This window comes from Cydia pomonella, chromosome 1, assembly GCF_033807575.1.
Source record: "Cydia pomonella isolate Wapato2018A chromosome 1, ilCydPomo1, whole genome shotgun sequence".
In the NCBI taxonomy this organism is placed as follows: Eukaryota; Metazoa; Arthropoda; class Insecta; order Lepidoptera; family Tortricidae; genus Cydia; species Cydia pomonella.
Window position 1 is genome coordinate 24,700,368 of NC_084703.1, and position 17,833 is coordinate 24,718,200.

A 17,833-nucleotide genomic window follows, 5' to 3' on the forward strand; every position below is an offset into this window, starting at 1 on the left:
CTCAGTTTGGAAAAGTGTTGGTCTGGTAAAGTTGGTCGCACCTTTATATGGGACAGTCAAAATTTTTTTCGCGATTTCGGAATTGGTCCCATAGTAAAAGTTGTTAAGTATGACCTATAAAGTCGCTGCGCAGAGTATGACTGGTGGTTAAAAGTTCACCCTGTATAAAATTTTTAAGTAAAAAGAAATATGTACCTACCTACGATTAAGACGAAAAAAGAGACTAAACGTCGAAGTAAGGTAACATTATTGTGTCTGGTTTTTATAATTTTAATTATAATTTCAGTAATTAAAACCGATACTCTATAAATTCCATTCAATACGTATCGTAACAGTCACCACAGTTTCGACCGGTAAAAGCCAGTTATCGTTACCCATGCGCAAATAAATGAGTTTAGCTTCATTGTTTATTACTCGATCTGTATGTTTTAAGGCTCATTATATTCCTTGATAATGAAGCAATATGTTTTATATTAAACAAAATTTGCGAAATGCTAATATTTACGGAGATTTTTACAAAATAAAAAATAATAATTTTATAAAAAAACTGTTTTTTGTGATTATTTTTTTTCCTATAGGTTTCACGTAAATGTTTGTAGAAAAGGAAATAATCTCCATAATATAAGCTATTATTTGACACCTCGATGATTAAAATCGGTTAAGTGGTTTTCGAGATACACCGCCAAAAAGAATAGGTCCGGCCGCCATCTTTGTGACGTCATTACTATCCCCTCCACCATTTTTCCGCTTTACTACCGCATGTACGGTGATCAGGAGAACTGTCCGAACACATTGATACCGGTTGTGGGTAAGGCCGAGCTGAGTCAATTAAATCTGGCCTCGGAGCGGCTTGGCGACCGTACTATATAGCTGACATGGCTGACAGCTGGACACTTTTGCAACAGTTCTACTATGGAGTGTGGAATTAAGAGGAGTGGCATCTCTTATGGTAGAACTGTTGCATAAGTGTCCAGCCGTCAGCTATAAATAATAGTTCCAAATCTCTCCAGAGTAGCGCTAGAGTAGCTAAGAACCTAGGCGTTATTGACGGAGTGAATTGCGCTGTCTATGATTTGATTTTTTTTGTTCAAGTACTCTAGGTATTGTAGCGCCACCTATTTAAAGTTTTTTGATGACACTTTTTGGTACATGGAGATTTCGTTCCTTATCTCCACCTTCCGTAAGTTCTACCATAAGAAATGTCACTCCTCTTAATTCCACACTCCATACTCTAGCCAATTTAATATGCATTTACTTGCATTTCAATTTTCGTTGAACTATGGAAGGTGGAGGTAAGCAATGGAATTTCCATGTACCAAAAAGTGTCATCAAAAAACCTTAAATAGGTGGCGCTACAATACCTGGAATAATTGAAAAAAAAAAAGAAATTATAGACAGCGCATTTCACTCCGTCAATAACGCCTAGGTTCTTAACTACTGTAGCGCTACTCTGGAGAGATTTGGAACTATTATTTATAGCTGACAGCTGGACACTTTGCAACAGCAACAGCCTTTCCTTACCTTTCTACCATAAGAGATCAGGGCGGCTACCGAGAAAATCGAAAATCGTCAATTGCGGGCATTTTTCTCTGTCACTCTAATTACGTTTTAACGCAATTTGCGAACCACGCTCGACGTTTTGCCTCTCTGTCGCACTTGTAAATTCGTACGTAAGTGTGACAGGGAGGCAGCACGTCGAACGTGGTTCGCGGTAGGCCCTCAGTTGTGTTTCGGTCTGCGAGTTCTGTGACGAACTTAATGTACTTTACTTTTTGCTCTTCATATATAGTAAAATATTAGTATAATTTGTTCAACACCAACTTTGAAGAGATTGTACGTATTGAGAATGATACCGTTATCATGTATGATAGTCAAATATAAGCATTTTTGCAGCTATTCAAGACAGCCGTTGCTACTTAATGAATGGTGGCGCGGTGGAAAGCTTTTTTATAAGCGAAGATACGCCAGTTGGAAGCGTTATAGGTATGTGTCCCACTCACCATAATGTATTATTCCACCTTAACACCATCTCGTCCGTCGGTACGCCATCATACTTATGAGAATTTGAAGACATTACCTACCATGACGTACGGTCACGTCTGAAAATATCGATACAAAAAAGTGCCAAAAATATATATATACACGACTTATATTATTACTTATACCCATATATTAAGGTAGTGTATACATATTTTTGGCACATTTTTCGTACCGATATTTTCAGACGTGACTGTACATAACATAATGTTATTAGACTTCTAAAATTACATTTAACTATTATTTTGCCACTCAGTACATTACAACATAGTTTTAGTCACTAAGACTTAATAATATCTACTCATAGTAAAATTTATTTGGTATCTAACTTTTTAACTCACTACCTATTTCAAAAATACTTATCTTTTTGTTTCACTTCATTCATTTATAATTCTTAAACAATACAATAATTGTGTCAGAAATTACATTAAACATTACTTTGTTAAATTTTCAGGTACTCTCAGTGTCAATGGTGATCCAAGTGAAGATGATGGCAATATATCACTCAAGTTGCAAGAAAAAGATGCAGCATTGGGCATTGCTCCAGGCACCAAAAACTTGACCCTGTTACGCTTTCTTGACAGGGAAGAGAGATTAGGCCCTTCTAATATTTATGTGAATGTGAGATGCGATCGGCGAAGAACCACTGATCCTGTAAGATATTACTTTCCATATGAATGTTTATCCTGAAACAGCAATTATTCTTAAGTACTTTATTGAAAGAGTTCAACATAACATAGCCATACAGTAATTAAAAATGAGACCAATATTTTTCAATGTCACTGCATTGTTACTGCTCATGAAAAATACTCTTGAGATTGTTCTGATTGGTTTTCAAATATTTCAGAGTTTTATAATTCCGGTATCTGTGAGGGTGTGGGATGTGAATGACAATGCTCCAGTATGGGTTGGATCTCCATACCATGTGAGGTTGTCAGAATTGACTGCGGTGGGTTCGCGGGTCCTGCCTGCACTGCGAGCCACTGATGCTGACCAGCCGGGGCCCCATGCTACAATTCATTATTCAGTTATGCCAGGACCTAATTCGGTTTGTGTTCTTTATTTTTAGCATAAGTTTCATTCATAATTTATACCATTCATCATATATATATACAGCTATACAAGTATATTATATTCTATGACTTAACAAATCCTTGGCTGTTGTCTTGCAGTAAGTTGTGCCTTAGAATGATGATGATTCAAGTGTAAACTAACAAATATTAGTTTTGATAATTAACAGCCAAGCTACCCATATTACTATGCTAAGCGATTTTGCTGTTGTTTTTGTACCTTATTGTTAACTTTTCTTATGTGTTTATATGCATGTATATGCAAATATTGATAAGCAAAATTTACTTGCACAAGCGAATTGAGCATTTGCTTATGAGATTTGAATTATTGCATCCAGTGTAATAAATAAACACAAGTGTATTGTAGCAAAACCATTTCTTTGCATGTTATGTATTAGTTACATGATTTTATTGTTTAAAAAAATGTATGATATCCAACTGTAAGGTTAATCTCACATAATTATGTTGCAATTGTGGTAACTTGAACCTTAATAATTCTATTACAATTTTGAGGCACACATAACAAAATTCTCCATTTTTAATATGAGCTTTGTTGTATAATAAATTGGGATAATATATTTTAAAGTTTGACAAGTGTAGCAGGGCTTGATAGAAAATGATGTGCTAAAAAAGATATCTTAGGAAACGGGAAAATGCAATACATGGTGTGTTGGGAATGAATAGACAATTATACATATACACAATGCACATTTACATTTTGCATTATTATGAAATATTTTCTTTATAAGTGATAACTCTATAAACTATTTTTTTACTTTACTCTGCAGGAATATTTTGGGTTTGCAAATGAACTTGACAGTGTACTGATAGTGAAGCAAGCATTAGACTATGAGGCCCTGAGCAACTTCACAGTGACCCTGAGGGCCCAGGATCAAGGCCGGCCACCCTTGCACAACGACACCACTCTCTTTGTAGAGGTGCTCGATGCGGATGATCAGAATCCAAAGTTTACTCATGACCATTATACTGCACTCCTCCCCGATGATGCTGTAGAGGTAATTAAACAAACCATTCATTTATACAACATATTTACAATTCCATTTTAGTCTGTTATCCGTAGATAACGGTCATAAAAGATCCATAATCCATCTACACAACACAACTTGTACTCATCAGTAATTTGTCATAGTAAAGAAATATGTTCTGTGCCACCTTTAAAAAAAAATTCTTGAGATATTTAGCAATGACAGACAGACGGATGGACGGAGTCACACCATAAAGGTTCCTTTTGTACCTTTTTAGTATGGAACCCTTATATTCATTCATTCATTTATTTTTCATTAAAGAAAATCCATTTATTTAAATAAGTTTTTGTCAAAAATGTAATTTTTGATACAAGCTTTTATCGCTGACTGTACTTTTCTTTCCACAAGTAACTAATACTCACCAAGACAATTCTAAAAACCCCAAACACAATTAGGTTACGTTGTTTTATCACAGAGTTCCTATGGCCACCTCCTGTCTCCATCATCAGATCATCTCGAAGGTACCATAATATTGCATTGTCACCTGACTTACATATGTATGCAAATTTTCAGCTTCATTGGAAATCGGGAAGTGGGTCAAATTTAATTTGCAAGATTTGATTACAAACAGACAACGGTCAGGTGAAAGTAAATAAAAGCTTGTAAATAACAATATAGGGAGCGTGCACTGAGCAGGACTGTAGGAGGCAGCACAGGAGCTGTCAGATTTTTGGCGCGAAGCGTAAATGTGATGTTTATTGGTCCGATGTAGCCCACAAGATGGCAGAACCTACTATGCACAAGAAAACACTTGACGTGTAAATGTGCATGTTTATGGTTCCGATTCAGACCACAAGATGGCAGACCCTCCAACACGCACGGTCCCTATACATAATGGATATATACAAAGGATTACGATAACTAGCTTAAATCTAAAATAAGCCCTTGAGGCATTGTACCAAAGATGCTGGCGGCATTTCTTCGTTGTATCGCAATAGTGATAGTTCATTTATCTATTTCTTTAACAATCATATATTGTGTTAGAAAACTTACGAGCTAATTACATACTTATAATATAATTATACTAAGTAATGAGGGGACATGTCAGCAAATAAATAAATTTTCAATGATTGAATTAAACAATTAAATTACAAGTGAAAAGTACAAATAAAATAAAATGTTAAATAGTATTTTATACAATCGTGATATAATAGAGAGCTTTTCAGTCAATTACCGGGCTTAGGCAACGCAGCTTGCTGAGTTGCCTAAGTAAAGTACGAGATTGAAAAGCTTGATTATATCACTATTGTACACAATACTTTTTTACAAGTCAACAAAAATAATACTTTAAACTAATAGAATCATGACTGACTGAATCATGGTTGACTGGTAGAGAATGCCTTGAGGCATTAAGTCCGCACTTTGTACAATTTTATATCGTGCAATAAAGTTTAAATAAATAAATAAATCATATAGGTAAACAAACCCAAACTATACAGCTATTTAAGATACGCGAGCAACCGCGATACCGTCATACTCGGACGCGCCTCGGCTGCCAGGGCCCGGCGGGTTGTGCAACGATGCCTCGCAACTCATGAGGCTCTGGTACTTCTGGTACTACCGTAGCCTCTGGAGACTAACAAGCAACGCTAAGCGGTTTTCGTATTCAATGGATGTTGTTATATTAAGGGTGTCACATGTGCGTTTATGACTTATGAAGCAATTGTTTCTACTATACAACCTAAAATAAATAATTAATTTGAGCTATCGTTTTGTTTCGTCTTCTGGACCGCGGCGAGCTGTGATTGGTCAATTTCATTATAGTTGACTAAACCGTTTCGAAATGAATATTATAGTTGAGTTGGAAGCCCATACATGAAAAGTACCTGTCTAATAACAGTTTGGTATACGAAATCTTAATTCAACCATAACAGTCAACGAGTCGAAAAAAACATAATAAATGAGAAGCAGCCTTTAAAAAAACATCAATTCATCAGTACTAGTTTTGAGAATAGACTCCTTGAGATTACAGGCTCTATTCTCTGCTATTTGTTTTTTCTCTGTTGGGAACTGTCATCACTCGGTAACGACTATTATCAGTTTTGATGTATGTAAGAATTGACATTAGGGTTTTGGAGACCATTGACTCATTTAATCAAACATTAATTTTGCACGATGTGCTTCCTTTTAAGTATATGTACAGTTTTCCCCCTTATTCATAAACGTCTACTAAAGTTGACAAGCCGCTAATAATCGTTTGTTCCTTTCCGACGTATTGGTATGATGGACAAGCCGCTAATAATCGTTTGTTCCTTTCCGACGTATTGGTATGATGGAAAGGGACAAACGATTATTAGCGGCTTGTCAACTTTAGTAGACGTTTATGAATAAGGTGGTTAGTCTTGTCCAACAATTTTGAAGCCAATGGGTTAGGATGGCTTGCTAGGCGCTCAATATAATTCTTTGTGATTTTTTTTATCTCTTCCTTTATGGTGGTCATATTGAGATAATCGTGTATTTCATCGTTTCGGGTGAACCACGGTGCGTTGGCAATCACACGAAGAATGGCGTTCTGTGCTCTTTGAAGACACATTATGTTACTATCACTAGCAGTTCCCTATAGCTGGATCCCATATGTCCAGATGGGCTTAATTATTGCGTTGTATAGGAGTAATTTTTAACACGCTTTTATTAGGTTGACCTGTATGTAACTAACTATGTAATGGAATTTAAGGTAACTAATTTAACCATCTGCCAAGGATCGTAGCGTCATGAAAATTGGCAGCTGTATGTAGTTCTGATGCCAATACAATAATATAGTACTGTCGAACTGATCTGATGACGGAGCTGGAAGATATGAACTGGAACTTCACGATGGAACATTGTATCATAGCTGTGTTTGAATTTGTTAGAAAAGTCTTGTAATGAACTCTGACCACGATTAGGTTCCAAGGTCTGATGATGAAGCCGGAAGATAGGCACTGGCATTCCATGATGGAATATCGTATTATAAGCGTGTTTTCTAGTGTTTTTTAAACTATTAATTTATTTGTCAACTGAAAGGGCTTAGTTTCGTCCCAATAGCCAATGAAGATTTTTGTATTTTAATATAATTTCATTACATTTGTGTTTTATGTGAGTATTCCATGTAAGGCGCCTATCTAGATGAAATCCTAGGTACTTGATACACTTCCAATGTGGCAGGACATCAATTCCAAGATTGACTGCCGGACTGTTGTTAGGTTAAAGGTGATATGGTTTGACTTGTGAGCACTGGCCCTTATGCGCCATTGTGTTAACCAGTTATGAGTATTATCCAGTACAAGCTGTAGCTGCATACTAGCTATTTCAGGAGATTTGTGGCAGGAGAGGTAAGCTATGTCATCTGCGTAAGTAGCAACAGTCAGCTGCTCAGAGGTAGGCAAGTCATACGTGAATATGTTGTAGAGAGTAGGTCTAATCACTGAGCCCTGTAGCACACCTGCTTCTATGTTATAAAATTTAGATCTCGCATCACCATGCTTTACTTGGAAAATTCTGTCAGATAGGTAAGAGGTTAGGATGTGAAACAGCGAATGGGGCAGTTTCTCTTTAATCTTACACAATAGTCCCTTGTGCCAGACACGATCAAATGCTTGTTGTACATCCAAGAATGCCGCAGAGCAGTACAGTTTATGTTCAAAACATTCACGTATTGTGTCGTGCACCCGATGTACTTTTTCAGTTGTAGAATGTGACTCTCTAAATCCAAATTGGTGCGAGGGTGTAACTACACACTTCTGCTAAATTAATAAATTAATTTGATAAATAAGGCTTGTCAGTGTGATTTAATAATTCGGCACGTCGTAGGGTACCATCCTCAACACCACGCCTGGGCCGATCGCAGCCGTGGACCAGGACGTCGGCATAAACGCCCCACTGTACTACACGGTGACGGGCGACAAGCGGGAGATGGTCGTCGTCGACAGGGAGACTGGCAGGGTCGCGGCCACGAGGCAACTGCTTGAGGCTCATGCCCCCGTCACCGTCGTTATAAGAGTAAGTATAAGTAACAGATGTGTAATGCTTAATATAATTATAAACCAACTATCGTAAATTTGTTATAATGCCATTTAATATATTATTATATGTTATAATGTAATTTTTATTATACGTTTCTTTAGTAATATTGTAATTTCATCTAAACTGTAATTGATATGATGCCTATTGTGATATAATTAGTAAGTAGTATATATACATGTTTTATAATGACTTTTTCAACACACTTGCTCAAAACGACGTTTTTACTCTACCGATTTTTGGCTCATAATCCTAGATATTAAACACGCGTGCTTTTTCAGTATATTATAACACTCGTGCTTTTTCATTATATTATCCGACTGAGTTAAGAAGCTAACTGATTGTTAATAATATGCATGGAAAAGGAGCCTTCTTAATTTGGTCGAGTAATACATTTTTTTTTAACCAACTATTAGATTTCAAATGTTAGTTCAACATAATTTATAGATTAAATTATCTTGTAAATTACATTCATGAAAAAATCATCCTTTACAATGGCGGCCATATGTTTTCGGCAAAAATTTCATTTTGGTACAAACTCTTTATTTTTTAGTACAGACGGCTAAAGAATGGAATGCGCTCCCGCCATCTGTATTCCCTGATAAATATGACCTAAAGCAAGAGTGTATAGGCTATTACTGAATCGGTGAGCTCCATCTTAGGCCCTGTCTTCACTTTCCATCAGTTGTGACTATGGCCAATCGCAGATCAGTTAAAAATAAGTTAATAATAACTTTTATTGCTGTCTGTACTTTTCTTTCCGTAGGCAATTAATACTCATCGAGACAATTGTAACATGCAACCTCAAACACAATTAGTTTGCGTTGTTTTATCACAGACTTCCAATGGCCACCTGTTTCCATCATCAGACCAGCTCTATATCATCATAATATTGCAATGTCATCCAATTTACATATATATGCAAAATTTCAGCTCTATCGGAAATTGGAAAGTGGGTCACAAACAAACATACAAACTAACAGGGCAAGTTAAATAAAGCTTGTAAAAAGGAAATTGGCTATCGCAAAGCCATTGAAATAATAATGTTATTTCGTAAAGGCTACCCAAGTGGACAACGCGGACCGCTACGCCCTGGCGACGCTGGCCGTGAGCCGTCGCTCGGGCGCGCTCAGCCGGCGGCCAGTGCGCTTCACGCGGCGCGCTTTCGCCGCGCGGGTGCCCGAGCACGCCCCGCTCGGCACGGCGCTGCTCACGCTTCACACCGAGCCACCCGCCGACCGCCAGTCGGTATGGATATTACATTTTTTACGATACGAATTATTTGATATTTGGGGACAATCTGGATTTGGGTTTGGGTCTGGGGTTGGGTGGGTGCTTTGAGTCTGGGGATTTGGGTTATTCCCACTAGTTACCACCAAGTTGTTACCAGTGGTAACTACTGGGGATTTTTTTTTTCCACCTTTTACCACTGGTAACTACTGGTTTTTTTTTCCAGTAATTACCACTGGTAAAAGGTGGGTTTTTTCCCAGTAGTTACTACCAAAATATTGTTATAAATAGAGTTCAACAAGAATAAAACAGTAGAATCAGTATAGTATAAATATAGAGTAATATAAATCTATTAGTGCTTTAGTAAACTGCCTTAAAAGTGATCAAAAACATTAAAACCGGTGCAAGTGCAAAAAACAAATAGTTAAAGAGAAATTAGCGGTTGGATGAAATTTATCTTCTTTCGAGAGCGCTTACCAAACCAAGTTGGTGGTAACTAGTGGGATTTTTTTCCCAGTTACCAGTGGTAAAAGGTGGGAAAAAAAAAGTTACCACTGGTAACAACTTCGTGGTAACTAGTGGGAATAACCCATCTTAAACAGGTCGACCGAGCCCCAAACTAAGCAAAGATTGTACTATCTATGGGCTAGCATACATATATTCATATGAACATACAAGTTGTCGAATTCCTTCCACTACTTGCAGTGGTGACGGCCAAAGCGGTATTAAATCAACACATCCTTATTTCGATGGTATCAAAGATGTGTTACGATATATTTGGTCACTTTGTCCGTCACTATCTATTTTATGCTGAGTACCTATACATCGAACACTCAGAAGTTTTTCTATCTGCTTACATAGATATGTCTACTCTTTTTATTAGGGGTTTAGATTGACAAATAAAAAATAGAAAGTTACATATTTATGACTTTAACCTTCACTATTGGCTATGCGCGAACGAAAACAATAAAGTTAGGGAAAAAATCCCCAGGTGTAAAAGAGATTTACATAGCAACACTAAACATTGGAACCCTAAGAATCGAAGAAAGATTATTGGAATTAAACAATGCAATGACAAATATAAAATGGAACATACTCGGACTGAGTGAAGTGCGAAAAATGGGAGAAGAAATAGGAGAACATGACAACTACATTCTATACTTCATGGGCGAAAGACAAGGCGTGTATGGTGTAGGATTTCTAGTAAAAATCGAACACAAAAAAGATATCATAAGATACAGAGGCGTATCTGATAGAATTGCAGTTTTGGACATAAACACCCATGTTCTATTATTCAAGTCTATGCACCCACTGAGACTGAGAGAAGGATAAATTCTACACAAAGCTATATGAAACCATAAAAGAAACCCAATAAACCAAGTTTATATTGGAGACTTCAACAGCAAAGTGGGGAAACAACTTGAAGGAGAAGAGAACAATCTCGGTTAACACAGACAAAGACTACTTAATTATGCATTCGAAAACAACCTTAGAATTATGAACAGTTTCTTCAAAAAGAAAATTGGCAGAAGATGGACCTGGTATCACCTGATGGTACTTATAAAAATGAAATAGACTTTTACTAATAAACACGCCATCATTATTCAACGATGTGTACATTATTAACTAACATGACTTCAACTTCAACCACAGAATGGATAGAGGAGCTATAAAAAAAGAAAATCAAATTCAATGCAAATTTCTGGGAAAAGAAAAATTTACAACTCATGGATACTCCCACATACATACATGATACAACATGATGATGATACATGTATTTTTCTTCGTAGTGCACAAATAAAGTATTTTATTATTATTATTATACTCCCAGTACTAACATATGGTTGTGAAAATTGGGCCTTAACCAAGGAAAATGAGCACAAAGTCAAAGTCAGTCAACAAAATATGGAGAGAAGTATGCTGGGAATAAAACTAAGAGATCGATTCAGACTCACAGACAGGAAAACGACCAAAATAGAAGATGTTTCCCTGAAAATCCGTACACTCAAATGCAAATGGACAGGGCACATGATGCGTTCACAAAAGGATAAATGGACAAAAGATGTCACAGAATCGTACCCAAGAGGAAAGAAAAGACCGCAATGCAAACCATACAAAAGATGGAAAGATGACTTTCCTGAAGAGTGGCGCCGCCTGGAGGAGGCCTATGTCGAGGACAGCCTGACGAAAAAAAGAAACACAGAAAGAGTAAAAATATAAATAAATAAATCAGTTGATACTGGTATGACTTAGAAAGTACTGAGTGTCAGGAATAAAGGCAATTTCAATTGGCTAAGCGCGAAGTTGTTCGTCGGGGAAATACAAGCGACCTGGTGTAAATATGAACTTTCGTGGGACGATATCTTCATACTTTTTTTTTTTTTTTTTTTTTCTATTTATTTAGAAACAAACAGTCATACACAATTTTTGATCAAAACTTATAGACAAAAAATAGACCTATAGTTTCATATGTAGAAATAAAATATAAACAGGTCCGTGGCTATTACAAAAAACAAAAATACTTAAATCTGTATTTTATAATAACAAATACTTGAAATATGTAAATCAGTGATTTGATAAGTCTGCAGAAAATAAGTTACATATACATCGTAGTCTCGTAGTACATTAAATTTAAGCAAATAACAAATTCCAGTTATAATCAATATTTAAATGCATTCTTAAGTTGTGTTAGTGAACAGTTAAAAATGTCTAAATCATTAAGTTTTTGATTCTCATTAAAAAGTTTACATGCGCGTTTGATAAATACATTCCCACCGTAACCAGTCCTGCTGAATGGAATAAAAAATAAGTTTCTTTTACGACAACAGCGCTCACGTCTTCGCGGAACTCTGAAACAGATTTTATGTAAAAGAGTAGGGGCTTCTAATTGTGAATGGAAAATCTTAAAAAGCAAAACGGAATCAGTGGAATCTCGACGGTCACTAAGAGTTTGAATATTTAAACGTTTACAGGTATCGGTATAGTCAGCAGTATAAGCTAGTCCAGTCCTGAAGCACAGTGATTTAATAAATATTTTTTGAAGTCGCTCAATTCTGTCGATGTGTACTTTGTAAAAAGGTTTCCACACTGAGCAAGAAAATTCAAGGTGACTACGCACAAAACTATTGTAGAGAATTTTATATGTCAAGCGGCTTTTAAATGGTTTCCCAACACGCATTATGAATCCTAACTGTTTATATGATTTTGTCAGCATTTTATCAATATGTGGGATAAAAGTAAGTTTGCTATCCATAATCACACCAAGATCTCTAATTTCGGTTACTCTATTTAAGGTTTTACCCGATAAGTTGTAAGAATAATTAATTACATTTTTCTTTTTTGAGAAGGTGATAACATTGCATTTATCTAAGTTAAGAAACAAATTATTTATTTCACAGTAGCTGACTAAGTTGTTTAAATCATCTTGTAGCTTTTCACAATCGCTGATATTTTTAACTATCCTAAAAATCTTTGTATCATCTGCGTAAAGTAATAATTTAGAGTTCTGGATGTGATTAGTTATATCATTCACATAAAGAGTAAAGAGCAAAGGACCCAAGTGAGAGCCCTGAGGGACTCCTGAACCAACAGACATCCATTGAGATCGATAGCCCAACAAGACGACCGCCTGACTTCTGTTTTCTACGTAAGATTTAATCCAGCGAAAGAGATCGCCATGTATACCAAGTTTCCAAAGCTTAGATAATAGCGTATAATGACAAATTTTATCGAATGCCTTGGAAAAATCAGTATAAATAGCATCCACACTATGGCCATCGTCCATTGCAGCATAAATTTCATCAGTGAAGGTTAGTAAATTACTGTCAACAGATCGACCCTTATAAAAACCATGCTGATTTGGAATGATATGGCGACGTACAACACCAAATAATTGATCTGTAACAATTTTTTCGAGCAACTTACCAATAATACACAATTTAGATATGGGACGGTAATTAACAACATCACTACTAACCGAACCCTTGGGAATAGGAGTGACCCATGCTTGTTTCCAAGTTTTGGGCACAATGCCCTCTTTAATTGACTTAGTATATAATATGGTGACAGGAGTTGCAAGGGTAGAACTACAAGATTTTATTAAAAGCGGATGAATGCCATCGGGCCCAGCACCTTTATGGACATTAACTGTTTTTAAATATTGTAAAACTATGTTGTAATTAATCTCTACTGTACTTAAGTCGATAATACAATCAGGCGCTGGAATATTTGTTATGTCACCCAGGTGTAGATTACTAGGTTTTTCAAAAACAGATTGAAAATGATAATTGAAAAAATTACATATCTGTTCGCCGTCAGAGCTAGTTATGCCTTTATAGTGCATTGATTGAGGTGGTCTATTTTTAGAAAATATAGACTTTACGTATGACCAGAAAAAATTAGGATGATTTTTAATTTTACTTTCTGAATAAGATATATAATTATTATAACATTCCAACTCTAATTTATTAGCTCGTTTGCGCAGAGTACTAAAAGTCTGATAGTCTAAGGGGTTGCCGTATAATTTCCAACGTTTATGATATTTCCGTTTTTCTTTTAAAACCTTACGTAAGGGTAAGCTGTGCCAAACAGGAGCGGAACAAGTTGGCTGACGAACAATTCGTTGTGGAATATACTTGGAAATTAGATTTTTAACCAAGTCATTAAATTTTGTTACACAGTCATCCATGTTCAAATGTTTAAAGAAACTAATCCAATTAATAACGGAAAGTTCAGCATTAATTTTTTGATAATTACCAGCATGAAAGTTAAAAACACAGTGAGGCGCCGGCTTTAAGTGACATAAAGTTTTCAATTTTAGGTCCATACAAATAGCTCTGTGGTGTGCATCTTCCGGCGTGAGTGGTGAATCACAAGCTGATAAGCGGCATTCATTGTTTGAAAAAATTAAATCTAAAATTCGGCCGTTGACATTAATTATGGAATTATACTGTTTAGTTCCCGTATATGATAAGAATTCGTATATCAATTGAGTACTAAAACTAACACATGCTGTCAACTCCATCTCAGATGCTGAATTCATAACCCAGTTCGCCTCAGGTATATTGAAATCACCAGTAATTAAGAAAACGTCGTCGGGCCGATCAATAATTATTTGACTAGCAAGGTCAACGAAAGTAGTTAGTGCATCTCGGTAATTGGGTCCATTAGGAATATAAATACACGCTATGTTAAGATAAGATTGTTTTTCATTATGATAAGGGAACGATAATGTCATGTCGTGTTTATTCCGTTCAATGGGAAGTGAAACCCATAAACATTCACAGTGGGCAAGCGATGGTACTGGCCAGTCACGGCGCACCGGCTGGTATTCTGAGCGCACGGCAACCGCGACCCCCCCGCCCCGCGATGCACCACTTGCTTCTGCTGACCGATCACAACGAAAAACGCTATACCTATTATCAAAGTACTCTAAGTCATAAAAGTCAGCGGTCAGCCACGTCTCCGTTAAGCAAATGAAGTCATAATCAGACTTAGTTACTTGAGAGAAAAAATCCTGTGATTTTGTTCTTAAGCCCCTAACATTTTGGTAATAACCCGAAAATAATATTCTATAACAGTTAAAGTTAGTACATATATACTCAAGAGCAAGGAAATTGGGCTGCCTTGTATGAAAATTTCTATAAGAAGGGACCCACCGGCACGATTATTAACGTCAATTATAACATTTTTCTGCAAAGACGGGAGTAAATGAACGTATGTAATAAACGTAATAAACAATGATAAGGATAATATGTAGGTGCTACAAGTGAGAAGTAAACAACATGATTGCAATGCAGGCTGTGGCACAGGTGTGGAAATAATATTATTACTTAAATAGCAACGCGAGTGCACACTGTTATGATGTATATAACACAATATCTGTAAAACTAAGTTAGGCATTTCAAATACGATAGTAAACAAAAATAGTAAACAACATTTGGATGGTATGCAGAGAAACATTTTCGTGAGAATTAAATAGTACAAATTTGGATATGTGTGAACAAGTTTAACATTATTTATTGTAAGACCGATTAAAAATTTGAAAAATTGTCAGGTAAGGTTTTTCAGAACAGACTCACTGACAATATGGATAACTTTGCATTTTTCGTTTTTACGTAAAAATATTTTACAGTCCCTTGTCCACAAATATTGATAATCATGCTCCGTTTTAAACTGCCTCGCGAGTTTTAATAATAATTTATTTGAAGGCGTAAGGTGATCGCTCAGGTACAACGTAGATGCGGGTCCAGACAGTTCTATGTCAGCGGTAGTAAGGCCGCGTCTCGCTCGCACAGCAGCTAGTAGTTCATCTTTTCGCCTACGTTGAGTGAACTTTACGATGATGGCGGGTGGCCGTATATTAGTTTGCGAGTTGCTATGCAAAGCCTGAAAGCGACGTACTCGATGGATCGTGTCGACATCGGTATCTAAAAGGGTGTATCCGACCTTGGAACAAATGTTACGAAAAATAGTGTTCAAATTTTCGCCTTTAGTAAGCGGGACACCCGATATTTCAATATTGTTTAACAATGCAAACTGTTTGAGGCTGTTGTTCTCGGCGACCAGGCCCTCGATGGTTTCTTTCACCTTATTAACACTGTCAGCAGCTGCTGACAAACTAGTTCCCTGCTCCTCAACTGACAAGATCCTATTGTTTAACTCTGTTAATTCCGACTTCATGCGGTCTTGCTCTATCGACATTTTTTCGGCGAGCTCCTTGACGGAATTTATTTCAACTTTGATGTCTGCTACTATGTCTCGTCGCATACTTTGGAGGTTTTCGTTGTGTCAAAATCGACATCATCTCCTTCCGAAATGCTGCCAGGTCCTCTTTAATACTGCATTCGTGTTCGTGTTCAGGTTGTTTACGTTTGCGAAGAAAAGAAATGTGTTGTGGTTCATGAACATCCATTTTGGATAGATCGGGCTGCGAGCCACCAATATGTGGCGTAGTATCAGATATATTATCTGGCATTTAAAAGGAAACCGAAACAAATAATCCTTAGAAACACACGGCACGGTAATTGAAACTATAATTGACTTCACGAATTACGAACGAAAAACAACTTAATCACTTTAGAATAGGAACTAATTTGCACTGACGCGTTAAGTAACAGCTCTTCGCGATAAGCACACGTCCTCTCGGTAGCTAGTTAAGACGGGCTAATTGGGAGCTGCCAAATAAGCAATATGCCCTACACCCACTAGGGCGGCGCCACAGTCATGCACGGAGTGATTACGAATAAGTCTTAAGTGAGACCGCATTCACTCGGTTTCAAATAGTATATTTAATAGTTAATTTGTGCACCGCTCCACTGTCACTTGAGTTTTGCACGCAAATGTGCTCAGTTTATGTAACAGTTATTTATGATTATGATCAACAGCCGTCATTCCAATTCTACGTGTCGGACCGGAGCTTCTTGGACAAGTTTGCTATAAACAGCGCGGGCGAGGTGCTGCTGCGGCGGGCGTTGGACTATGAGACCACACCCGAATACTATTACCAAGTCATGGTCACCGATGGTATATTTGTAAGTATAACTTTAAGCTGTCTTAATGAGTTAGAAATGCAACTGGTTTGGCCTTTTATGACGGTTTATGCCTGAGCTTCGAGGATCTGACTGAGAAAACAGGAACCGTCCTGCTTTTTCTCTGCGTCCCGTTGTCCTACAAGTGTTCTTAGGCACTAGACACTCAAATTTAGACTGCACATAATATGCGTCACTTTTCGATACAGTTACTAAAGATTTACGAGTTGCGTAAGGACCATTGTTTTTTTAATTCATCTGATACTAGTATCCCGTTACAATGTGTAAACAAATAAATGGTTAGCAGTTAGCAGTACTAATTAATATTTTAGGTGTTTGAAATAAGATGTGTATCTGTTTGAACAAATTTACTTGATCGGAAAAGTTGTTTCGAGGCTTGAAGGAAACTACGAAAAAAATCTAGGTTACCGACCTTAAACATAATACTTAATATGGATAAGAATAAGACTCGGGATTCCAGGACCCGTATTTTTTCACAAAATGTATGTTTTCTTGATATGTCATTAATTGAACATATGAAAAGAAGTTATATTGATGTCTTGTCAATTCGTTCATTAAATTGGGATAAGATTAAAATCCAACTTAGAACAGTTTCTTCCTTGAGTTGCCACGACATGTTCAGTTTAACTTGACGGGAAGGTCTGAACACTCCTTAATTCAAAACCAAAATTCAACTTTTCACTTAGTCCAATCAAAAGCAAATCGAAGTCCAGCATTAATAGCAGATAGTGTCATCTGCCGTCTATTTCGCACCTCGCCCCGGTCATAAAGGTATAAAATAGAATGTTAAAAAGGGCAAGTAAGGTATAGATAATTTAAGAATGCCTTTTGAAAAACAACATGTGAAAACCTAAAGATAAGACGTACAAATAACGGTGATAATTAATATATTTTATGTTGT

General features: G+C 36.7%; 1 protein-coding gene across 2 annotated transcripts in view; it reads left to right on the forward strand.

The window, feature by feature from the left end:
- The window catches only part of LOC133518621 (protocadherin beta-16), a 104,747-nt gene that overhangs the window by 72,021 nt on the left and 14,893 nt on the right, over window positions 1-17,833 (forward strand). For both annotated transcript variants that reach the window (XM_061852299.1, XM_061852306.1), the window contains 7 exons: window positions 1,894-1,983; window positions 2,492-2,691; window positions 2,885-3,085; window positions 3,896-4,123; window positions 7,943-8,131; window positions 9,212-9,400; window positions 16,768-16,914. In XM_061852299.1, the coding sequence (XP_061708283.1) occupies window positions 1,894-1,983; window positions 2,492-2,691; window positions 2,885-3,085; window positions 3,896-4,123; window positions 7,943-8,131; window positions 9,212-9,400; window positions 16,768-16,914 (1,244 nt within the window). The remainder of the gene's footprint in view (window positions 1-1,893; window positions 1,984-2,491; window positions 2,692-2,884; window positions 3,086-3,895; window positions 4,124-7,942; window positions 8,132-9,211; window positions 9,401-16,767; window positions 16,915-17,833) is intronic.